Genomic DNA, 26,091 nt, shown 5'->3' with positions numbered 1-26,091 from the left:
AAATGGGTCTATTATAATGTTTGCTTGAAACGAGTAAAAATCCTGCCTATAGGTGTTTAATTTGCTCAAACATGTTCTGCTACCATGTGTTGTTAGATATCCTGCCTATAGGTGTTAATTTGCTCAAACATATTCTGCTCCTATGTATCGTTAGAAATGCTGCTTATAGGGTAATACCACTCGCTTAATGTGTTAATATTGAACTTTCAAATACTGTTTCATTGCTTAACTCTGCCGCTATTAGAAAGCATGCCTATAAGATCAAATTGGGTAATTCTGAGTATTTTCCATAGTTATCACTGCCAACTACTGCGCGAATCACCTAAAAATCATGTCTATAGGTTTAACCACTTGTAATCTGTAATTTCAACAATCAGCTCGCAATACCAGATTCCCTAAAATGTATAGTTGTTCAGAAATCACGCCTATAAAGGTGGCATCTTGCATCTGAAACTGCCTGCATGTTCGAATCCCAAGGTCACATAGAAGCCATGTATATAGGGCCTAATGGCTTTAATTTGCCTCAATCTTGAAATTGTCTAACGTTTAATGTGAAAATTTGTTCGCGTGCATTTGTTGTCTAAATGTGGAGGCTAACTTGAGCCCTTAATTGCTTTTACATGAAGTTCAACTTGTTTTGTATGTCGCCTAGTTTTATTATTTTTGAGCAGCCTAGGCTAAGTCTATAAACCATCCAAAATAGAGGTCCAACCGCCTCCTGGTCCATAGGCATGGGACAGGTAGTGCACGCATAGGGCACGGTTTAGAATCAACTAGTGCGCTTTAGGTAAAAACTTAAAGATAGTAATCGGGTAGCATGGGATGATAGTCTGTGCCCGCTGAATAATACGAGTAACACCCCACCTCGAGGGAGTTACGCAGTATTATTTATATTGCACGGGGTGATCCATTAGGCTAAAAAACTTAGGATCCCCCATCTTGTCTTTAAACCAATTATCCGTGTTTACTCAAGGACTTTCTAATAATGATTTTTTTTAAACTTCTTGTTTTTCTCTCTGACTATTTGACTAATTCATATAATTCAAGTTCGGCCGGGACCCACAATTGTGGACCTCGAAGAGTGCCTAACACCTTCTCTTCAAGGTAATTTGAGCCCTTACCCGATCTTTGGTGACGCAAACTGGTTAAACCAGAGTTATTTGCAAATAGGTGCCCTAACGCACCTCAAACCCGTTAGGTGGCGACTCTCTCTTTTAACACCTTCCTTTAAAAGAGTTGTCACGTGTCGAAATCCTGATTTCGCGAGAAAGAGGGGCGCTACAACGGTAACAGTTTTGCGTTGTTTCTCATGAAATAAGGCAATCACTACTGATTGTAGGTGAGTGCTAATATGCCTCTCGTCCAAAGGAAACACCAACATACCCAACAAAGCAAGGCTAAAATCTTTATTGCGACGTCTTTGCCATTTTGCGTTGGTTGTGCAAAACTCATCCCAAAAGACATTTAAGTCACCGCGAGGACCAAATCTAGCAAACAAATAATCCAAAGATATCCAAGACTGCTCGAGGCATCCCAAATGCTTGTTGTCTTTAAGGCCCAAATTGCAAAGGAATTTTGTTCTAGAGTGATCTCGGGGAACTATCATATTTTTTCCTGTGTAACTTAGATGAGTGAGACCAGACATTTTTGACAGGGTAGGAGTCATTTCACACTCTCCAAATCTGAAAACTATATTATGCGGGTCCCAATAGGTCAACATCGCCTCCACTAAATCCGGATGAGGTGTGATATCAAGAAGCGAATTGAGGGTGCCCAACTTATTCATTAGCTCCTGTTGTTCTAATAGTGAAAACAGTTTCCATCATCCGACCAACTTCCTCGGAATTTTCACTACCATCAGCACTTTAGATCGAATTAGTGGGTCCATACATGAATGAAGAGAACACATTTAGTGACTCAAGACACTATATGACACATCACTTCCTATTAGACACACACAAGATATGATTGAGCTATTGTTTTACAAAATGACCTATATGGCCAAGGGTGGCTATTAGTGCAAACTCAACAAATGTGACCTCTAAGACATGGAAATACCTCACTAAGGCTTATATGACTTCAAACTCCCAATAATCATGACCCTCAATTTTACTTTGCAGAAATAACCTATTTTGCAGAAATGACCGATATGACCAAACGTGGCTAGAGATGCAAACTCAACAAAGACGGACCTTAACGTAATAGGATACCTAGTTGTGTACTCAATATTTTAAGGCACGGGTTACTGAACCACTTTTACAAAAATGACCCCATTTTGCAAAATGGCCGATATGAGCAGAAGTGGCTAGACATGCAAATTCAACAGGAATGGACCTTAAACTGAGAGAACATCTTGTTATGGAGTTAGGACTCTAAGACATAGGTTAACAAGCCACTTTGAGAAAATAGCCCTGTTTTACAAAAAAGACCGTTGTAGCCAAAAGTGGCAAGACATGCAAGACCTGGCTACAACCTCCGATGCCAAGAACTTGAGACTCACTAGGAAGAGGAGGAAGACCGGATCCTATGTGGGTTGCCTACGTATCCCGCCCTAAAAGACGAGAATCAGGCATGCGTAGTTTGGGAGGATTGGATATGGGAGAAAGCTTTCAAAAATGCAACTAATTTGGGAAAACTATTTTTTTCTCTTTTTTGAAAAATGATAAGAAAGTGTGAAATCTTTTTTTTTTTGTTGTTGTTTTTTCTTTTTAGAAAACGGGACAAGAAAACTAAAAGTGATAAAACCCTCAATATTCTCTCTTACTTCATTTTCACCTTTCTTTCCCAAACATCAGTTCGCCAAATGACCTTTCTACCCTCAAAGATGCAACATTTAGCACATATGATGATTGAATGTCCTTTTGGGCCGGTGGGCCCATTTGACACAATTTGGACAGGCTTCCTACAAATGAACACGGTACATAGGACCGGGCCCTGCTATGTCATAATGATATGATGTACATAGTAATGACCATAGAAGTATTTCTTCTATCTTCCTAATTGATAATGATTAAAAGGAGAGGTTGACAATGGCTATTTATAGCCTCATTTGCATGAAACTTTGTTTTGCATGAAGCTTTGTTTTGCATGACAAAAACGTGTCAGATGAATTGCCACTTTGTATACTTCTTTTGCCACTTATCATAGGCTTCTAGAATGACTAATACATTTATCATTTGGTCTTTGAAATATAGCCACAAAGATAACTTCAAAGCAATTTTCTCCAACGGCTAGTATCCCACCTTTTTATTTATATTTATAAAGGAAGAGTAAGTGAACTAATGAAAAGAAGTAATACCTACAATGGAAATCATGATTATTTTGCCCCCTCAAAAAAAGATGAGGTTAGTTAAGATATTCTCTCTTATCTACCTCTACTTTTATGTTAATAATAATTTATTTACGGTTAAGGGTCATATTTGCCCATGTATTCTTCAAAAAGGGTTATATTTGCCCTTCGTTATACTTTTTGATATATTTATCCTTACTGTTATACTTTAGGATCATATTTACTCCTCTACTCTTCAAAAAGGGTTACATTTGCCCTTCGTTATACTTGAGGATCATATTTACCCCTCAACTCTTCAAAAAGAGTTATATTTGCCCTTCGTTATACCTTATTGGCATATTTATTGTTACAATTATACTTTAGGATCATATTTGTCCCTCATCCGTTAGATCGCTATGTCCCACCTTTGTTTTCCTACATGGCGCCTATGTGGATTTTTTTTCTTCCAATTTAAATATGGTCACCTATTTAAGATAATTTAACCCCGCCCACCCAATTTAAATAAGACTTCATTAACTCCATTGTTGTGCAACTTCTCGTAATTTACTTTGGTTACTGCAATAATTATGAGTTGTATTAGATTACTGATTTTGAGTTTAAAGTTATTGTTTGCCAATATGTTGCCGCTACTATATCACTATTGTATTTCGCACAATCTTCGTAAATGCCGTATCATAAAATTGCTTTTCGTTGATCAATCATGGTCAATTGACCCAGTTTAGACTTTACAGAGTCGTATCTCTACAAACACTTCAAAAGATCATTGAGTGATTCATGTCTCCTAACTCCTAAGTATTAAAGGGAAATAAATTAACATAGACAAAGGTGAAATAATTAAATAAATCAATTAGAGATAACACTAAAGTTTCATTCACTCACTGTCCAAAATTTTCTCGCTCTCCGAAAAACATGGAGCTGACCCGGAGAAGAGAGATGGACGAGTGGTGGTGGTGGTGGTGGGGGGGGGGGGGGGTTAGGATTTCCATTTATTTTACTTAGTGTGTCTTATTTAAATTGGGTGGGCGGATTAAATTATCTTAAATAGGTGACCATATTTAAATTGGAAGAAAAAGAAATTCACATAGGCGCTATGTAGGAAAATAAAAGTGGGACATGACAATCTAACGGATGAGGGGCAAATATAATCCTAAAGTATAATTTTAAGGATAAATATGTCAAGAAAGTATAACGAAGGGCAAATATGACCCTTTTTGAAGAGTAGAAGGGTAAATATGATCCTAAAGTATAACGAATGACAAATGTAATCATTTTTGAAGAGTAGAGGAGTAAATATAATCCTTAAGTATAACGGTAAGGATAAATATATCAAAAAAGTATAACAAAGCGCAAATATAACTCTTTTTAAAAAGTACAGATGCAAATATGACCCTTAACCGATTTATTTATTAAAAAGGGAAGATCGTGAAGAAAAACAAAGCTCTCAAGCTTTTCTTTAGAATGCTATAAAATGAAAACAATAGCATTTATTAGAAATCATCAGTTTCCTATATACGGGAAAAGACTAGAGAGCTTAGTGATGGAAAGTTCAGCTTCGGTGATAGATGGAGAGGCACAATTGACGAGCTCTGCCGCTGGACATGGAAAACAAGGAGGCTGGATCACTTTCCCTTTTACAATAGGTAATCTTTCTCAAATCTTCCAATATTATGTATATATGTGACTTTTATATTGAGCTCAAATGAACATCTTGGTGTTGAATTTGCTGATCGTCTCGTCTAAAAGTTTAAGTTTGTTATGTGTTTGTCCTGATTTTTTTATTATATTTAGTTTTCTTATAAATGACAATATATTTATCATAATTGAGTTTTTCTTTTTTGAGATTGAAAATTATAAATCTCTCATATTTGGCTAATCCTATTTCTTGGAGGAAAAGGTGCAATCCATCATTCTTATTCAACAATATTTACAATATAGTCATATGGGGGTTTGAGAGTCTTATTTAGGGGGAGAATTTCGGGACGAATATTAGCCTGTCATTTGTGTTTGTTTCTTTGTGATGTTATTCTCTCAAATATTTTGTACTCTCTTTTATACAGTGAATTGCTCATCTTGCCTGTGGACGTAGGTTAATTAACCGAATCACATTAAATGTTTATGTCTATTTTAATATATTTCTCTTTGTTGTCTGATTTATCGTCGTTGAAGATTTGCTTTTGCTAGCTTCCGCACATGACACATGATTATTTTGATTCTAACAAAATTATTATGTTATCAACAATTATAGCAACAACGGCGGGATGAACATAGCAGCAGCAGGGTGGATGAGCAACCTGACAGTGCACCTAATAAAGGAATTTGGAATGAGTATTGAATAGTATTGATGCTGCTCAAGTTTCCAATGTTATGAATGGCTCTGTCAATTTTGTTCCTGTGATTGCTGCTGTTCTTGCTGATTCCTTCTTCAGCACTTTCTTTCTTGTTTGGATTTCTTCTTTGGTCTCTCTACTGGTATTACTCCAACCAATACATACTGCCCGGACCTTTCTTCTTTATTTTCTTGGTTTCATGTTAATTAGGTTTTCCAGATTCTTGATACAGCTCAGTATAAATGTTATGTTTTGCGCCTATAGTTTAAACACATAAGAATATAAGATTTTAATCCTACACCCGCCTATGCGGCCTATGCCTAATTGTGTAAATATTTTTTTATAATGTCAATGCATAGAATTTATGTTCATCTTGAGACCATGATATTTCATAGGGCAATGACCGTGGTTATTGACCTGTATATTTATTTAATTCAGCTCATCTTGATCCAATCCATTTAAAGTTGGGTTAATTTTTAGTCCAAATTAATCCATGGATAACTTTGCTAAAATATCTTAGAAATAATTTTTTTTGTTTGATAAGTTACATATGACCATAACAAAAGAAAAAAAATCTTATTTAGTAATTATACAATTAATAAGAAAATAACATATATTAATTAAAGTTTGGTAAGAGTTGGGCGGGTTGGGCTATGATCCAAATTTTAGCCCATCTTGACCCAGTCCATCTCAGCCCAAGTAACTTTTGGGTAGGTCATTTGACCCGTCCATTTATTGACTCAACACATTTTGACCCGTCCAAAATTTGTCGTGCTCGCCCATTTGACACCACTAATATTTCGCTAGCATTTGGCCATAGATTCCCAAATTTATTCTGAAAAATCTGATTTGGGTGAAGTTTAGTTAGAAGATGAAAATGTGTTTGGACATCTGTTTTGGGTGAAGTTTGGTTTGGAAAAACATGAAACATGAGTTATACCCACAAGTTCTAAAAACTATCACAAATACCCAACAGTACCATTATCAATAGCATTCATTATATTATCGCAAACCATAGTCCTGAACATAAATAAATTTGATACAAAATTATTATTTTTATAATGAACTACATGATATACTATCAGATGACCGAGAAGGCGAAACAACATCGCTACAAAATAATAAATAGTGGGCTCTTTTATAAAATACAAAAGTTTGGGGCAATTTTTTTAAAAATATTATAGTGATATTTGGCCATTGGTTTTGGGATTTGGGATTTGGCCGAAATGTAGGTAAAATCTATGGCCAAACATGTATTTGTCAAATAAAACCCAAGTTTATTTTGATAAAATCTATGGCCAAACGGGTCCTTCATTTGCTTCTCACCGGGTATTATTCTCTTAGCTTTAACAGCTTCAATTGATTCACTGAGGCCTCAGCAAATATGCAAAAATGATTCAGGCTTTTGTATGAATCCCACAAAAGCTGAGTTTGCCTTATTATATGGAGGTATTACCTTGGCATCCAAAGCTATGTTTGGAACATGTTCTTCAATTGGTTCTTCTTTACTATGTACACTGGGACAATAATTGGATCCACTGTTATTGTCTACATTGAAGACAATGTAAGCTGGAAAGTTAGGTTTTATGTGTGTGCAGCTGTCAATTTTCTTGGTTTAGTTATCTTCTTAACTGGAAATCGCTTCTACCATTATGCTAAACTTGAAGGTAGCCCTTTTACTAGTTTAGCTCGTGTGATTGTGGCCGCCATTTCGAAAAGGAAACTTCCAATTTCACCTTCACCTGGGAATTGGTATTATAAAACTATAGCCAATTCACCTTCAAGAAGCTTTAGGTAATTAACTCCACTATTATGATTTTGATATTCACACACTATTCTTTATCTTTTTCTTGTTTATCGTTTCAGAATGAGAGGTGATAAATGGGTAGGTTGGGTCAATTTGAGAGTAAAAATAGGTCAGGTCATGACCAAATCTGACGAAAGTTTGCTTGGGTCATAACCAACCCGCCCAACATGACCTAATAGGTTAATACCCCTCTCTTTTTTTTTTTGCTTTTCAAAAAAATGTGAAAGTTAATGTCTTTTTTCTTAAATTATTATTTTAAGTTTTCCAAAATTCACATAATTTCCATTCTCCAAATTTGATTTTATATATTTGGGTTGGGTTTTTTTCGTGTTACTCTACCCGTTTGACCCAATAGTTTTGAAATTTCAATTCAAATTTAACCTGGATCAAGTCAACAAACAATATAACCCAACTCGTTTAAGATTGGGTGAGAGACGGTTTACTAAAAAATACAAGTATCTCTTTCGCTTGTTATAAGCAGATTCTTGAACCGCGCAGCGTTAAAATGTGGAGGAGACGTTACACCATGGAAACTTTGTAAAGTGAGTGAAATAGAAGACTTTAAAAACTTAATGAGAACTCTTCCATTGTGGTCATCAAGCATATTTCTGTCTTCTCCAATTGCCATTCTATTTAGCTTATCTGTACTTCAAGCCTTAGCCATGAATAGATACATAGGACCACATTTCCACATTTTCCTCTCCACCTCAATTTCTCATAACACTTTTCGACAAATTTCTCTTTCCCACATGGGAAAAATTAACTAGCCAATCTGTCACGCCCTTCAAACGAATCGGAGTTGGCCACGTGCTCACTTTTCTTGGCCTGGGATTGGCAGCTTTTGGTCGAGACTAAAAGACTAAATGTAGTACATAATTCCCACAACCTTAGTCAAGGACGTTCCAATGTTGTGCCTATGTCTGTCTTATGGCTCGTGCCACAACTAGTTATCATTGGAATTGGAGAGGCATTTCATTTTCCAGGACTAAGTAGCATATATTGTACTACCAAGAATTTCCGACATCCTTAAAGAGTGTTTCAACAGCCATGACATGGTTAGTCATTGCCATTTCGTTTTACGTCAGCACTGCTTTGATTGATCTTGTTCGCAGGGCAGCTACTTGGTTGCCTAATGACATAAACCAGGGGAGAATGGACAGTAAAATTTTTATTGGGTGTTTACTGTGATTGGAGTGTTGAACTTTGGTTATTATTTACTACTTCCTCCGTTCACTTTTACTTGGCACGTTTTGACTTTTCACGCCCCTTAAGAAATAATAAATGAAGTGCATAATTTACTGTGACACCCATATTAATTGATGCATATTTTATTGGATTTGAGAAAATGATTTGAAATGAGTAATAAATACTGTGGGTATAACAAGAAAATAAAATGTGTCTTCTCTTCTCTTGATATGCGTAAAGTGACAAGTAAAAATAAAAATTTATTTTTAGTATACATACAAAGTAAAAGTGAATGAAAGGAGTATGTCTTTGGTTCTAAAAAAACAAAGTGAAAGAAGGTGTTTGATCAGGGTGCATCTGATGATTCCAATTACTGATTTTAGCCGGCTGACAAGGGGGTTGCTCAGATGGTTAGCACCCCTCATCTACAACCTCAAGGTAGTTGTGAGTTCGAGTCATCAAAGTAGCAATAGCTCCAACAAAGGAGATCAAAAGGGAGGAGAATAAAAAAAAATTAAGATTTTAGCCAGCTAGCCTGGCTCAATAATGGAAATATATGTATATAGACTTGCCGTTTTTTGTGCATGATCATGTCAATCTCTTATGTGTTCCATCATACGCGATCTTTACTTTGGTAACTTAAGACATAAAGTAGGTTAAATTGGATGTAGTTAATTAATATTGCTGAAAATGGAAGCCAGTAGAAGTTAGAAAATGATGCGTAGCGAAGGAAAATTGAAAATGAGTCGTCGAGCATACACATTAAACAGTTACACTTAAAATCAGTTCGCTGGACCACATAACGCAAATTAGCCCATATTTCAAATTTTTACCCAGTTTAGCCCAATATGTACATGATTTGAAAAGAAGTTATTGGAAGCTACCCGATTATTGTTTGGAGCTTCTGCTTTGCATTTTCTGCTACCTTTGTGTGAAAACAGTATCTGATTGTGTGAAGTATTAATTTTTTTAAAACCTCCTATTATCTTTCGGGCTACAGATTTATAAAGTTATAACTGTATCACTTGGTTGCAATGTATATGTGTGTAACTGTGGATGTAAGAAAATTGAAGGACAAAAAAATTAAAGAATAGAAGTCTACCATTAAAGACCATTCAAAGCTTCTCTTTTGAAAATAATTTTTTAAGTTTGTTAGTTGTTTGGATTAGGTGTTGTTCCAATTGATTGAAAACATCAAGAGGAGTTCAAAATTAAAATTTGAAATGATTTGGAGTAGATTTGAGCAAGATTTGAGTTAAATTACAGAAAAGATGCAAGGAAGAAGACGAAATCAGTTTTTGTATAGTGATGTATAATATTGTATAATAGTATATATTGGTGTATAAACACCTCTTATACATTGTTATATACTTTTATACAAGCGTCTGTAAACGAACTTTTTATATGATTTTCAGTTGCAATTCTTGTTCAAAACCATTCCAAATCTCCATTAAATGACTTCAAATTTTGTATACAACCTCCTTATACTATTTCTAATAAATCTAAAGGACACCCACTCCAAATGTCTGACAAAACCAGATTGAAAATTTAAATAAACTTATTTAAGCTTGTTCAACAATGGTGGACCAGTCCAATCTTTATTAAATGACTTCAAATTTTGTATACTACCTCCTTATACTATTTCTAACAAGTCTAAACAACATCCACTTTCTAATAAAACCATATTCGAAATTTAAACTCACTTATTTAAGCTTATCTAACAATGGTGGATTATTTTAAAAATCTAATTTTCACCACCCAAATGGATTTGGTTTGTTGAACTAATATTTGAGTCACAATTAATGATTTGATTAAGTTAAAAGGTTGAATATTTTTAAAAAAAAAATTGAATACTAATTTCGAGAACCTTTTTGGAGTTGAATGTTGAATCTCAGCCTATTAGCTATAACTTTGCAAAGTTAAATATAGGCCACTTAGTTGCAATGTATGTGTGTGAGTTGTATTTATGTGTAATTTCCCTTTAATAAAAGAGTTTAATAAATAAATGAAAGAGCGTAAGAAAAGTTTATTTAACGTTGGCCATAGGATTTTCTTTATATTTCTTAACGTAATTTGATTCCCCTCGTAACGCTTCCTGATTACCAGCATAAATTATTAGTAGCCCTTGATATTAATCACACTTTGAAATCGAATCTTCTTTCCCCATTACTTCGCCTATATAATCGGGATTGAATCTTATATTTCCCTATTCAAAAGCTTAGTGGCAACTGAATATGTTTATATATAAAATTCAAGAGTTAAGACTCATTCTCTCAAACTAGTCTTTGGTATGCGCGTGTTCCCATCTCAATGAGTAATTTTTGTAAGAAAATTATATTTGAGTTATAAAATAAAGTGTACGCTTATGAAATTTATGCATATTGATTTCATATAGCAAACTCAATAAAAAAAGAAACTTATTTGTAAAACTCTTCAATCATTATTCAAAAATTTACCTTAGATTATGTTCCAATATTATAAATTCATATGTTCAGTTTCACAAATTATCGCGCCTTCTTGTTAGTTTCAGTAAAAGCATAAAGCCCTTGAAAATTTAAGATTTAGAATTTTTCTGATACACATAAGCTTTTATTACAATTCTTAAAGATTATCAAATTTATGTCTTCTCAGTTTATCGCTATTCAAAAGTTTCGATATTACCCATGTAATAAAGTTTTAGTTGTTTAAATAAATAAATAAAAATGATGATTTACATAACTTTGTCGAAATGTGCATAAGCAAAGAAAACATTACTGAAACATGAAAATTTAATAGGGCTAACAACTTACTATAAAAGTTATTAAATTAACTAACTCTATGTAATCATATTAATATATATTTTTTATATATATATATATATATATATATATATATATATATATATATATATATATATATATATATATATATAGGGCTAACAACTTACTATAAAAGTTATTAAATTAACTAACTCTATGTAATCATATTAATTTGGATTTTATATATATATATATATATATATATATATATATATATATATATATATATATATATATATATTCATTTTAAAGTCCTAAATGTTTGAACTTCTTACATAGTTCAAATACAAAAAAACAATTAATACGCAAAATGTTAATTGATTTTAAAATCTTGAATATTAGTAAAATATTTACACAAAATTTTTATTCAATATAAAAATGATTTTTAAAGAATAAAAAATCGATTAACATTTAGTGTAGAGGTTTCGTGCTTTTATAATATAAATTTAGGCTTTACGGTTTATTATAATAAAATATGACATCAAATAATTATTTTGGGTGCTTAATTAAACATGGATTAACTACTTTGTATGATTAAAATAAGAACTTTTAAAGTGCATGTATTGTTTCGCATTAAAATAATTTTAATTTAGACGTTATTGTATTAAAAAATTTAATTCAATATGTGATTTTATTAGAAATCAAGTGAAGTGGCCATTGTTCTCATCCTGATTCCGTAAGTAATTGCATGAAGGATGTATTGTCAATTAGTACAATCTATATAAGGCAAAATATTTTTTGATTTTGAGTTCCTACATATTATGACTTCTTCCCTATTTAATAAGGAAAGATTTAATATGCAAAATTTTAATTGATTTCAAAATCCTAAATAGTAGAAAACTAACTTAAATTATAAATTTATCCCTTGTAAAAGCATTTTTAAATGGTAAAAAAGGCGAATGACATTCGCTAAGAGTTTTCGTGATTTTAATATAGTATAGATAGATTTGTTTTAGATGTATGCACGTCAATATGGTTTGACTAATTGTAAAAAAGTAATTCTAGAGAATATTGATTGGTTGAATTATAGATACTTTATACAATTTAAATAAGGAAGCACTCAGAGTTTGAAATATTAGAAAAATAATTAAATGACTATTCCTAAATATGAGAAAAATAATTATAATGACTATTTTGTCTAGTATTAAATTTATTTTTAAATGGTAAAAAAGACGAACAAAATTGAAGATGGTCCAAATTTTCACCTAAAATTAATCGGTTAAAATTATTTTGATTTTTCTACTACAAATCTTTTATACTACTATATATTTTAAATAAGAAAGCATTTAATATATAAATATAAATAAATAATCAAATAATAAATAAATATGTATCGAATTAAATCTTAAGACCAACAAATAGTTTCATTGGGAGGGACAATAAATTAAGAGGCAAAATTATTCTTGATTAAAATAGAAAGACAAAGGACACGAAATTACACAACTCCGAGTTTCATTGTTGGGAAAAAACCTCTGGTTTTATTTTTTTACTATTTAAAGTATATAACAACTTCATAAAAATTATGAATAATGCACATGTAGAATGTTGCTCAAATTAAGCAAAAATATATCAGAATATGATGCCCTAATATACTGAGGCTTCCTACTTAGTTTAAATAAGGAATGAATTAATGAGAAATATTTAGCTAATTTTGAAGTCTTAAATATTAGGAAAATAATTAAATGACTATATTGTTCAGTGTAAACTCTATTTTAAAAGGTAAAAAAAGCGAACGATATTTCGCTAAGTACCTTCGTGCTTTAATATAGTATAGATAATAATGCACCACTATCTATGTTAATGATTCTAATCTACAGTCATTAATTATAATTAGTAGTTGACTAACTAGAGAAAAAGGTCGAGTTCCATGGTGGTTATTTAGAATTACTCATTGGTCTTTACCTGGCTCGTCACACCTACCTTTTTCTCTATTTATTTAGTCAATTTCATTATAATTACATATTTTATCCCACTCAGAAGATTAATATAAATAAGATGATTATCCTATTGGCATGTGAATCAAGTTCAAAGTTGCAATCAGTTAGAGCTCCCTCGTGTTTGCATTGTTTAATATGAAAATAATCGATAATGTAAGTTTTATATAGCAATTTGGAGCGATGTTTGCCACCATTTCAATTTTCATATGTACTCTCTCTTGTATTTAATTAACCTTTTTTTTTTTAATTTCAATTTCTCAAAAGTCTAAACCTGGCAAAAGTTGTTGATTACGAATATGCTGACTCCAAGTATAATATATGAAATTTGAACAGACAAATCATTCAACCACTACTGATCAATCCTCATGAAAGAAGTAAAGACAATAAATAAATAAATTCAAACATTAAAAACTAAATATGGAAGATCAAGGTTATTATTGTTGGGATAATGAATGTGGAAGATAAATTAGTAGAAAATTTCTCCAACGGCTAGTGTCCAATTAAAGTCTTTTTATTTATTTTAAGTGGACGAGAAAGTGAATGGAAAGGAATAAATACCTACAGCAACAAATGTGAATATTTTGGTCAAAAGAAAATGTTTAAAATCAGGTTAGTTAAGATATTCCCTCTCTTATCTACCTGTACTCTATTTGTTTATTACTTGAGAGGGAAGATCGTTAAGAAAAACAGAGCTTTCAAGCGGAGCGGAGCTAAAAGCCTAAATACGAGTTCGGTGAAATTCAATAACTTTTATTCAATTAGTGTATTTGTGTTAAATTTTTTATCAAATATGTACAAATATTAAATTTAGAACCCGATTACTAGCTCGTAAAATTATCGTTCTAAAATTCAAAACCCTCCGCCTCTTGAAACAGAAGCGTATGCAGTAGGGGTATTCATCGGTCGGTACGATATTTAGATATTTCGGTTAGGTATTTTCGGTATTCGATTTCTTAAAATGCTATACCAATACCGTACCTAATTAAATTCGGTTTTCTCCTTTCGGTTTCGGTTTGTTCGGTTCGGTAACTTCGGTTTATTCGGTTTGAATACTAACAAATGCATAAAGTCATAGATTATAATATTCTTTATTAAAGGACTCAAAAGTACAAAACTAAAAGCGTTTGTCCAAAATCATCAATTATCAACCTAGAGAGAGAAAATTACACATAGAGGAATAAATTTGATCATTAGAAATGTCTTCTTACTTGCTTAGAGTTAATTGATGAACTTAGAGAATAAAGAAAAATTTTAAATTTTTATATTTATGTTATAATTAATATTATATGTTTCGTGTAATATAATATATATTTCAGTACAGTATCGGTATTTCGATATTTCATCTTAAAATACCATACCTAATACCATATTTTTTAAAAACGTAAACCAAATATCATACCGAATATCAAAATATCGAATACCAAATATCAAAATTTTCGATTTCAGTACGGTAATTCGATAACCCTAGTAAGCAGTGTAGAAGCTATGGGTTCAACTGAATATATAACTTTCGCTCATGCCCTATATTTTTGCCCAAAAAATCATTAAATGTATATAAATAATAAATTTTAAACTCATTAAATTAGATAAGATGTGGTAGAATTATAAATCTGAACCATAAAGTTTAAATCTTAAATGTACCTCTCTCTCTCTCTCTCTCTCTCTCTCTCTCTCTCTCAAGTTATATTTATAGGAAGTTATCGGTATCTTAGTACAAAGTAGATAGCTTAGTGATGGGAAGTTCAGCTTCGATGATCGATGGATAGGCACAATTGACGAGCTCCGCCACTGGACATGGAAAACGAGGAGGGTGGATCACTTTCCCTTTTACAATAGGTACTCTTTCTCAAATCTTACAATATTATGTATATATGTTACTTTATATATTGAGTTCAACCGAACATATTGTTGTTGAATTGTTTGACCGTCTCATCTAAAAGTTTAAGTTATTATGTTATCAACAATTGCAGCAACAACGACTGTTAGGTTGAAAGCTTGTTAGCTATGGCAAAAATGGCGGAAGAAAACCCTAGAAGGGTTGAGAGAAGAAGAGAGATGCCAGTGAGTCGGTCAAAATTCAATTGACCAAAACTAATTTTCTTATTCTGTAGATACGGGTATTAAAAGAAAAAATAACTGTGAAAATAGTTACATGTTTTAAACTATAACAAATGTGGCTAAGAGCTATAAAATGACCTTCTTCTTTCCCTTATCCGAGTGGGCCTATGACAATTGGGCCTGAGATGTATCTGGGCTAACACCTCCCCTCAAGCTTAAGGGTGAGAATACACCAAGCTTGCAAAGTAAACCATGATGAACTTGACCAGGAAGAGCTTTGGTCATGATGTCTGCCAACTGGTTGGAGCTGGAAATAAAGTGCAAAGAAATCAGATCACTCTGCAAGCAAGTGCGCATATAATGACAATCAATCTCAATATGTTTGGTGCGCTCGTGAAAAACTGGATTTTTGGCAATATGAAGAGCTGCCTGGTTGTCACAATAGATTGGAACTGGGCTGGAAATAGACAAACCAAGATCATGTAGTAGTCGGAGCAACCAGGAAACCTCAGCTGAAACTTTGCGAAGTACTCTGTATTCACCTTCAGCTGAGGACAAGGAGAAAGTGGGCTGCTTCTTGCTTTTTCAAGAAATTGGGCTGCCACCGAGAGTAATATAATAGCCAGTGACAGATTTGCGAGAAATGGCACATGCAGCCCAATTAGAGTCAGAATATGCTGTGAGAGACAAATTAGATGAACTGGAGAGGAGCACCCCTTGAGCTGGATCATTAAGTAAATACATGAGAACATGCAAGGCTGCCAACATGTGGGGTATTTGAGGCTTTTGAAGAAACTGACTTAAATGTTGAACTGAGAAGGAGATATCACGCCTAGTATGTTGTAAAAAATTAAGCTTCCCAATCAATCTCCTATACAAGCTAGGATCAGAAACAGGCTCATCCATGTCTAACACCAGCTTCACAGAAAGATCCAAAGGGGTCATGACAGGAGAGAAATATTGACAATTAAATTCAGACAAGAGGTCAGAAGTGTACTTGTATTGGCTCATCACATAACCTTGAGGAAGAAGAGATATTTCCAATCCCAGAAAGTAGTGAACTGAGCCCAGGTCTTTGATTTTGAATTGAGCATCCAAGAAGGACTTTAAAGAGTTCATCTCAATAACATCATTACCAGCTAGCAATATGTCATCAACATAGACAACCAAGACAATGAGAGAATCAGATGAGACCTTGGTGAATAAAGAATAATCATTCATGCTGGAAATGTAGCCTCTGGATTGCAAGGCTTCAGACAGTTTTGAGAACCATTATCTAGAAGCTTGCCTAAGACCATAGAGGGACTTCTTGAGTCTGCAAACCAGGGGAGGAGAAGAAGAGGGAGCAGACACATCAAGACCAGGTGGGACCTTCATATAAACCTCTTCGTGGAGATCCCCATGAAGGAAGGCATTGTTCACATCAAGTTGAAAAATAGTCCAGCCTCACTTAGCAGCCAAAGTGAGTAAGCACTTGATGGTGGTCAACTTGACAACATGGGAAAAAGTTTCAGTAAAATCAATGTCCTCTTTTTGAGTGTCACCCCTAATGACCAACCGAGCCTTATATCTCTCAATAGAACCATCAACCCTTTGTTTGATTTTGTAGACCCACTTACAAGGAATAGCTTTCTTGTGAGGGGGTAAAGAGACAATATCCCAAGTTTGGTTTGCCTCAAGGGCTTGGAATTCCTTTAGCATGGCCTCTTGCCAAGTAGGTTGTGAAGCAGCCTGCTGGTAGAACTGGGGCTCATGCATGTGTATGTCAACAGAAGGTACCTTGGAAGAGGTAGGAAGAGAATTAGGGGAAGAGATAGAAGAACATAAATAGTCTTTGAGATAGGAAGGTTGTTGGACTGTTCTGGTGGATTTTCTCAAAGGTGGAGGAGAGGGGATGACAGGAAGGGAGGCAGAAGGAAGGGAAGGAGAAGAAACTGATGGAACATGAGAGTCTTGGGATGTGGAAACAACAGGAGTAGGAGAAGATGAAGGGAAGGAGGGTGTAGGATCTATAAAATCTGATATACAAGAAGAGTGAAAGGCAGAAGGATGATCAGATTTATAAAGAAATATATGTTCCTCAAAAACTACATCCCTAGAAAAGCAAATGGAATGAGTAGTGAGGTTAAGAAGTTTGTAACCCTTTTTGCCAAAGGGGTACCCCAAGAATACAGAAGGAATAGCTCTTACCTGAAATTTATCTCTGCCAAACTTAGGTGAAGTAGCAAAATATAAACATCCAAAGGATTTTAGGTGATCATAAAGTGGAGGGAGGCCATGGAGTTTCTCATAAGGGGAAAGACTCTTCAAAACAACAGAAGAAAGTCTATTGATGAGGTAAGTGACAGTTAGTACACAGTCACTCCAATATTTAAGGGGAAGGTTAGACTGAAAAAGAAGAACCCTGGATACTTTCAATAAGTGTTTGTGTTTTCTTTCAACCATCCTATTTTGCTGAGAGGTGTGGGGAATAGTGGTCTGATGGAGAATGCCTTAGCTTGAGAAGAACTTGGTGGCTTCAGAACTGCCACCAAGTTCAAAGGCATTGTCAGACCTAAAAGTTTGAACAGATGATTTAAAATGAACTTTTACCATGACAGTAAAAGCTTTAAGGACAGAAAGAGCATTGCTCTTGCAAGAAAGAAGGTGAGTCCATGTGGCTCTAGTATAATCATCAACCAAAGTTAGAAAATATCTGAATCCACTATAAGTTCTAGTGTTATATGGACCCCAGATATCAATATGTACTAATTGAAAAGGGGCAGAAGAGTGTATAACACTTTCAGGAAAAGGTAATCTCTGTTGTCTTGCTAGTGGACAAACAGGACACATAACATTTTGCTTGGAAGATACTTTATCAGACAAGAAATGAATAATTTTTATTTTATGATAAGGCATATATCCTATTCTTTGATGCCAAAACAAGTCGAATTTATTAAGGCAATGTGACTGATTACAAGCATGAGTACCATTAACAAGTGTGACAACATGGCTGGACTTATCATATACAAGTGAAACAGCATTAGGTAAACTACTAGAAGAAGAAACATTCATAGAACCAGATGAAATAGGAAAGAGGTCAGCATCTGGATGGAGATAGTACAGCCTGCCTGCAGCTTTACCAATTTCCAGTGGTCTCTTCAGAGAAGGGCCCTGTAAAAAATAAATTATTTTGGTAAAAAGTGCTGAACAATCTAGCTGACAGATAAGTTGACGAATTGATATTAAATTGAAGTGAAAGGATGGCACAAGAAGAACATGAAGTAAAATTATATCATGTCTAAGATACAAAGATCCAGTTGATATAACTTTAGCTTTATATCTATTAAGTAGGGTGACAAGAAAGGGCTTAATTAATGGTTGGACATTAAAAAAAAGGTGTTTATGTGGAGTCATGTGATTAGTAGCCACTGTATCTAAGATCCAAGGAGTGACACCTAATTGAGAGGATGCACACACATGAGGAGCCTCAGAATCTACAATATACTTACTGAACAAACCTGCAAAGTGTGCAAAAGCAGATTGATTCACAGTGGAGGCATCAGAGGTGGAAGTATTAGACATCTGAGCTTGTTGGAACAAGGTCAACAAGTATTGATACTGCTCCTTGGTTAAACCCATGGGCTGAAGAATCAGCATGTTGAGAAGTGGAAGTGACAACAGTGGTAGGTGGACTTTCAGTCTGGACACAAGAAGCATACTTCTTATTCTTGGTGAATTTGAAATCAGTAGGGAACCCATGAAGTCTGTAGCACTTGTCTACAGTGTGGCCAGGCTTCTTGTAGTACTTGCAAAAGACATTTTGGCTGAAGTTTCTATTTGTAGTAGGAGTACTAGGGGATACCAAGAAAGAGGTGGCATCACCACAGAAGTTAGGAGTAGCAGAGTGAGCTTCTCTTTGAATCTCATCTTGCTGTAGAAGACTATAAGCTTTGCTGATTGGTGGAAGAGCATTCACTAACATAATGACACTCTTAACAGTTGTGTAAAACTCATTGAGACCATTGAGAAATTGAAACAACTGTTGATCCTCTATGAACTTAGGTAATGCACTCCATGAACAAGTAGGACCTACATATGATGAATTCAGCTCATCCCACAAATTCCTCATTTTGGTGAAGTAAGAAGCTATATCAGAGGAGCCTTGAGTAGTAGAGCTGATCTCCCTCTGTATTTGGATGTATTTAGACCCATTTGACTAACCAAACCTTTCATTTATATCTTTCCAAACTTCCTTAGCAGTTTTAAAACACATCACACTAACAGCTATTTCTCTAGATACTGAATTAGTTATCCAGGCTTTAACCATATCATTGCACCTTTCCCAATATAGATAATAAGGAGAGTCAGGAGTGGGTTGGTTGACTCTTCCATCTAATAGACTGAGTTTGTTCTTTGCAGAGAGGGAAGTGAGCATATTGTTATGCCATAACACAAACCCACAACCACTGAATGGTACAGATACCAGTTGACTTCCGGGATTATCCGAGGGATGAATATAGAAGGGATGTGAAGGATCCAAGGAAAACGAAGCAAAGATGTTGGAAGGTGAAGAAGAGTTAACATCATCTATTACAGTGCCCATTTTCAGCAGTGACTAAAGCTAACACTAAGAAACTACAACATTATGTTAAAGTAATCAGAGATAAATCCAAATCAAGTACATGCAATGAACATCAACAACAAAGGAATAACAAAGTTTGTGATTAGGGATGACCACGATACCGTCCTTCTTCTGAAAAATCTGAAGCAGTGAGGTCTTGTTCAGTCATGAACCCTAGGTAGAGAAATCCAGCAGAAACTACCGAGTAAGTTGAAAATCATTGACTATTGAAGCAATAAAAGTCGAATATACGCGGAGATTGAAGGAAGCCCCAAATTTCATGAAAGTATTCTGAACGTCGTTGATCAGATTCAATCCCTGACGATTTCAAACAGGGTTACCATCGGAAGAAAGCTTGTGACGAGAGGAATCTATATTCCTGCTCTGATACCATGTTAGGTTGAAAGCTTGTTAGCTATGGCACAAATGACGGAAGAAAACCCTAGAAGGGTTGAGAGAAGAAGAGAGATGCCAGTGAGTCGGTCAAAATTCAATTGACCAAAACTAATTTTATTATTCTGTAGATACAGGTATTAAAAGAAAAAATAACTGTGAAAATAGTTACCTGTTTTAAACTATAACAAATGTGGCTAAGAGCTATAAAAAGGTCTTCTTCTTTCCCTTATCCGAGTGGGCCTGTGACAATTGGGCCTGAGATGTATCTGGGCTAACAATTGGATGAGTTTGGAATGAATAGTATTGACGCAGCTCAAGTTTCCAATGATGAATTGCTCTGTCAATTTTGTTCTTGTGATTGCTGTTGTTCTTGCTGATTCCTTCTTTGGCACTTTCTCTGGTCTGAATTTCTTCTTTCATCTCTCTACTGGTATGTATTACTCCCAGCTCCCCCCCCCCCCCTTCCTTTTTTGTTTTTAAAGATCTTTTCGGTTTCATGTTAGTTAGCTGGTTTCTTGTTGCTTTTGTTTCGACTTCCTGATTGCAGTAGTGTTTGTTTGGTATCTTTGCTTCGGTTTTCTGATTGGTGTGCTTGTTGTTGCCCTTCTTTTACCTTTCCTAAGCCGAGGGTCTACCGCAAACAACCTCTCTACATTTTTGGAGGCAGTGGTAAGGTCTGCGTACACATTACCCTCCCCAGACCCCACTTGTGAGATGACACTTGGTTGTTTGTTGTTGTTAGTTAGCTGGTTTGTAAGCTTCTTGAAGTTAAAATTCTCAGAAGGTCGAACTAACGGAAATTGTTTAAGAAATGCACTTTACTTTGTTTTGTAACATAAAAGTCACTCTATTTTGTCCATTTTAACTGAAAAGTTACTTTATTTTGTTTTGTAATCGAAAAGTCACTCTATTTTGTCCATTGTAACTGAAAAGTCACTCTATGCTTTCAGGGGACATTTCCGGTTGCATTTTAGATACATATGTATGCACCATTTTGTTTTAACCAATATAGTAAACAATATATTTTGCACCCATATTTTAAAAGAACCGAGAACGTTGAACCCATAAAGATTAAAAATCCTGGATCCGACTATAGCTGATTATTGTGTAAAAATTTCTCCAGTGCCAATAAGTAGAGTTAAAGCATATCTTGAACGAGACCATGATAATTCATTCGATTAAAATAAAATTCTATGGGATCATCTGACTTGCTTTACCTTTCACAGGGAATAGTTCTCTTAGCTTTAACAGCTTCAATTGATTCACTAAGGCCTCAGCAAATATGCTAAATGATTCAGACTTTTGTATGAATCCCACAAAATCTCAGTTTGCCTTATTATATGGAGGTATTACCTTAGCATTAATTGGTTTAGGTGGAATGCGAACTAACATAGCAACCATTGGAGCAAACCAATTTCGCGACTCAAAGTATCAGAACATGTTCTTCAATTGGTTCTTCTTCACCATGTACATTGGGACAGTTTTAGGATTCACAGCTATTGTCGATAAAGAAGATAATATCAGCTGGAAAGTTGGATTTTATGTATGTATAGCTGCCAATTTTCTTGGTTTAGTTGTCTTTTTAGCTGGAAGTCGCTTTTACCATTATGCTACGTTTGAAGTTAGCCCCTTTACTAGTTTAGCTCGTGTGATTGTGGCCGCCATTTCGAAAAGGAAACTTCCAGTTTCTCCTTCACATGAGAATTGGTATCATGGACCATATGGCAGTACTGCTGAAACAATGTCCATTTCAGCTTGAAGAAGCTTTAGGTAACTCCTCTTGTTCAATTTTGAGATGAGTTTAACTTCTCTACACTTAAAAGGATAAATATAGGTAACGTAGGCTATACAAATTTGTGATTACTAACTTGAAAAATAAGGTAGGTTATCTGTTACAACATCTTAAAATACACTGGTAGTGTAAAAGTTCTTTACATTGAAAGTTCATATAAGTTCAATTCTTTTGAAATGAGTTTAATTCAATATGGTGCTACAATAACAAATTCTATACAAAAATGTAACTACATGTAATTAATTAAAAAATTCGATCAGTAACATGAAAAATAAGGCAGGTTATCTGCTACAACAAATTATAATACACAGATATATATAGTGTGACATATAGATCACATGTTCAAGCCGTACTGGAATCAACCAATGAGATATTGTTCTTTATCATAATCTTGTTTATGGTTTCATAATTGATCAAATATGAGCATCGATATATAAATTGAAGGATATCTTCACTTGCAATGCAGATTCTTGAACCGTGCATCGCTAAAATATGAAGGAGACGTTAAGCCGGATGGTTCAATCGCGAAACCATGGAAACTTTGTACAGTAAGTGAAGTAGAAGACTTTAAAAGCCTAATGAGAACTCTTCCATTGTGGTCATCAAGCATATTTCTGTCTACTCCAATTGCACTTCTAATTAGTTTGTCTGTACTTCAAGCATTAGCCATGGATAGACACATAGGACCACATTTTCAAATTCCTGCTGGTTCAATTCCTGTTATTATACTCATCTCTACCGCAATATTTCTAACAATATTCGACAGGTTACTCTTTCCCATGTGGGAAAAATTAACTAGCCAATCTGTCACGCCCTTCAAACGAATCGGAGCTGGCCACGTTCTCACATTTGTTGGCGTAGGAGTGGGAGCTTTGGTTGAGTCTAAAAGACTAAATGTAGCACATAATTCCCTCAACCTTAGTCAAGGACGTTCCAATATTGTACCTATTTCTGTCTTATGGCTCGTGCCACAGCTAGTTATCATTGGAATTGGAGAGGCATTTCTTTTTCCAGGACAAGTAGCATTGTACTACCAAGAATTTCCGACATCCTTAAAGAGTGTTTCGACAGCCATGACATGGTTAGCCATTGCCATTGTGTATTGTTGGGCTTTTAAGTTTGGTTTAGCTTAATTTTAAGCTTGGTGTAGCTTAAAGAGAGTGAATGGGAAATGGAGGTAAAATGAAATATTTGAGTTTCCCTCCTTGTCAAAGGGACATTGTCCCATATTGGAGGAAAAAAAGATTTTTGATGGGTATATATACAATTGCTCTTCTTCTAACTCTTAAAGAGTTAAGAAGAAGGCAAGCCTCGTGCCGTCGTCGTTTGCTAGACTTTGATTTTGGACAAAGATTGATTGATTAATTTTTTTTGGACAGCCCTACGAGGAGCTTCTCCTTTAACAGCGCTGTAAGCATGATACAAATCCGAATTAATCAGATTAGTGGGTTTGGGATAATAAGGGGTTACTCTACTTGCAAGTATCTTTATGATCTCTCAGAAATTTGAGAACGCACTAAAAAAGTATATAATCATTTGACAGCTAGTTTTGAGAATATTTCAAAGCTAAGTGCTTGTGGCATTGATGCTTCCACTATCAAAGATTGGTGCTTTGGGCCATCGATGCTATAGTGCAAAAATAATTATAGGCTTAAATTGAGTTCAAAGGATGAAGGTATGTGTTCGATCGAACTCAATTACTTTTACTTAAATACTATGTATATTAAGAAATTAACTGAATATATATTAATATTTAATTGTGAACCCATGAACTAAAACGAGCCGTGGGTTCTGTGACAAATTAATAACCTATAAAGTTCAAATTCTGGCTCCGCCTATGATGTGACTACCATTATTAACCTCTAAATACTTCTGGAAACACTATTTACTGTTAAATTATGTTATTTGACTCCATGTAAGGAATCAGGACAGATATCATTTTATATTTGAGTATTGCCTGCTCATATATCTCCTACTTTTTGAATTTCCATTTATCTTTTTTTTTTTAAGACAAATTAAAATTATTTGAGTGCTACTTTTAGACAGATCAGCACCACCGCACCTCCGGCAAGCCCAATCCAAAACAAAAGCCCAACGGAAAGAGCTCTCAAGCACAAGCCCGTTGTAAGTATTACCTGCCCATAAAACAAAGGAAATTTTACCTCCTATAACAAAACAATACACCCTATTTATTATAAACCAAAATTATTTTAAAATTTTATTTTCTATAGCTACCTTTTATATTTTATAGTAAAATAAGTATTTTATAGTAAATACTACCATTGAGGCATGAAATACGCTATTTATGTTTTTCCTCTCTCTTAGACAGCTAGACATACCTATTTTTAAGGGATTGTCGTTATTGTATTCATGAATACATGGCACGAATACATGTGAATACATGCGCGTACAGTTGTATTCATAAATACAGCAGCGCGAATACATGTGAATACATGCGCGTACAGTTGTATTCATGAATACAGCAGCGCGAATACATGCGCGTACAGCTGTATTCATGAATACAACATCGCGAATACATGTGAATACATGCGCGTACGGCAGGACTGCCCTGATTTTAGGCGCTTTTTGTTGTTGTATTCATGAATACATGGCGCAAATACATGTGAATACATGAGCGTACAGCTGGACTGCCCTGATTTTAGGCGTTTTTTACTGTTGTATTCATGAATACAGCAGCGCGAATACATGCGCGAACTGGACTGCCCTGATTTTAGGCGCTTTTTACTGTTGTATTCATGAATACATGGCGTGAATACATGTGAATACATGCGCGTACAGCTGGACTGCCCTGGTTTTATGCGCTTTTTACTGCTGTATTCATGAATACAACAGCGCAAATACATGTGAATACACTACCGTAATAACTGAATAGTAGCTATAGGAAGTAATAATGTATAAGGTAGCTATAGGGAGTTAATAGCCACTAAACAATAATGGTTTATGAAAATTTCTCTAAAACAAACTCGAAGAAAAACTCGAAGAATTAACTTAAATAGCTACTCACCTACTGCTTAAACTAAAAATAGTTGGAGGATATATAAATAATTTATATATAATCTATATTATATTAAAAGCACGAAGGTCCTTAGCGAAATGTCGTTCGCCTTTTTTACCCTTTAAAAATAGTATTTACATTGGATAAAATTATAATTTAATTATTTTGCTAATTTTTGGGATAGTAAATCCAATAAAATTTTGGTTATTAAATCTTACCTTATTTGAATTGCCCTAATATTTAGGAATTCAAAAGCAAATATATTTCTACTTATAAATATGGTAATATATATTTCGTATTTAAAAATCGGATATGCATAGGCTAGGCATGCACTTTTAAATTCTTATTATGATAGTCAATTCATAGTTTGTTATTAAACTAATAGGTAATTAGCTTTCCGTACTATAGTTAAGAAAAGTATCTATTTGTTTGATTTTGGATGTCTTTAATCAGTAGCAATACCTTTTTCCTCGAGAATTTAAGTCTTTCCCTAATATTTATGAGTTTTAAATTAACTAATTTTTATGCATTACATGCTTTCTTATTTGAACTATATGTAAAATCATTATATTAAATATGTTGTGAAAACTATTTTCTTAATTGAATTATGTAACAAAATAGTTTTGTAAAAGATAAACAATATTAAAAATGAAAAATATCCACTGATAGTAAGTAAAAAATAGCTATTACTTATTGTAGATTTGAATTTTTCTATTTCATAAGATTATAACCAATTAATATTATATTAGTAAAGATAAAAAAAATAGAGAAAGACTTAGTATTTATATTACTTTCCTAATATTTTGGACTCTAAAAATAATTAATCTTTTTAGATATTTAAATCTTTCTTTATTTAATATGTAGGAAAACCTAATATTTAACT

General features: G+C 34.1%; 2 protein-coding genes, 1 long non-coding RNA gene and 1 pseudogene across 3 annotated transcripts; 3 read left to right on the top strand and 1 right to left on the bottom strand.

The window, feature by feature from the left end:
• Nucleotides 1-4,710: 4,710 nt before the first annotated feature.
• On the top strand, nucleotides 4,711-5,987 carry LOC117272997 (uncharacterized). The gene is made up of 2 exons (XR_004510885.2): nucleotides 4,711-4,929; nucleotides 5,535-5,987. It is a non-coding gene; the product is annotated as an uncharacterized lncRNA (long non-coding RNA).
• A 1,139-nt stretch (nucleotides 5,988-7,126) lies between these two features.
• LOC104111439 (protein NRT1/ PTR FAMILY 2.6-like) lies at nucleotides 7,127-8,694 on the top strand (annotated as a pseudogene).
• Nucleotides 8,695-16,847: 8,153 nt separating this feature from the next.
• Nucleotides 16,848-19,986, bottom strand: LOC138902040 (uncharacterized). Its single transcript, XM_070189851.1, has 6 exons — nucleotides 19,666-19,986; nucleotides 19,003-19,569; nucleotides 18,893-18,901; nucleotides 18,359-18,554; nucleotides 17,894-17,955; nucleotides 16,848-17,789 (listed from the first exon to the last, which is right to left on the bottom strand). The coding sequence occupies exons 1-6, from the start codon at nucleotides 19,984-19,986 to the stop codon at nucleotides 16,848-16,850; spliced, it is 2,097 nt and encodes a 698-aa protein (XP_070045952.1).
• A 741-nt stretch (nucleotides 19,987-20,727) lies between these two features.
• Nucleotides 20,728-23,670, top strand: LOC104111438 (protein NRT1/ PTR FAMILY 2.7-like). The gene is made up of 4 exons (XM_033660058.2): nucleotides 20,728-20,830; nucleotides 20,948-21,069; nucleotides 21,671-22,143; nucleotides 22,659-23,670. Exons 1-4 carry the CDS (start codon nucleotides 20,728-20,730, stop codon nucleotides 23,323-23,325), a joined length of 1,365 nt encoding a protein of 454 aa, XP_033515949.1. The 3' UTR covers nucleotides 23,326-23,670.
• Nucleotides 23,671-26,091: the final 2,421 nt, after the last annotated feature.

The sequence above is a fragment of the Nicotiana tomentosiformis genome, chromosome 11 (genome assembly GCF_000390325.3).
Source record: "Nicotiana tomentosiformis chromosome 11, ASM39032v3, whole genome shotgun sequence".
Lineage (NCBI taxonomy): Eukaryota > Viridiplantae > Streptophyta > Magnoliopsida > Solanales > Solanaceae > Nicotiana > Nicotiana tomentosiformis.
The sequence above is the reverse complement of the archived record's forward strand: the minus strand, read 5'-3'. Positions and strand labels throughout refer to the sequence as shown.

What these genes read in the sequence shown, in the direction of transcription:
- LOC138902040 (XM_070189851.1), bottom strand. Translation starts at nt 19,986, where the DNA reads ATGGGCACTGTAATAGATGATGTTAACTCTTCTTCACCTTCCAACATC. An exon ending in CAGTATCTAGAGAAATAGCT is followed by an intron (nt 19,570 to 19,665) that starts GTTAGTGTGATG and finishes ATCCAAATACAG; the next exon opens with AGGGAGATCAGCTCTACTAC. An exon ending in TGTTAATGGTACTCATGCTT is followed by an intron (nt 17,956 to 18,358) that starts GTAATCAGTCAC and finishes TCAAACTTTTAG; the next exon opens with GTCTGACAATGCCTTTGAAC.
- LOC104111438 (XM_033660058.2), top strand. Translation starts at nt 20,728, where the DNA reads ATGAATTGCTCTGTCAATTTTGTTCTTGTGATTGCTGTTGTTCTTGCT. An exon ending in CTTCTTTCATCTCTCTACTG is followed by an intron (nt 20,831 to 20,947) that starts GTATGTATTACT and finishes TCCTGATTGCAG; the next exon opens with TAGTGTTTGTTTGGTATCTT. An exon ending in GGCAGTACTGCTGAAACAAT is followed by an intron (nt 22,144 to 22,658) that starts GTCCATTTCAGC and finishes CTTGCAATGCAG; the next exon opens with ATTCTTGAACCGTGCATCGC.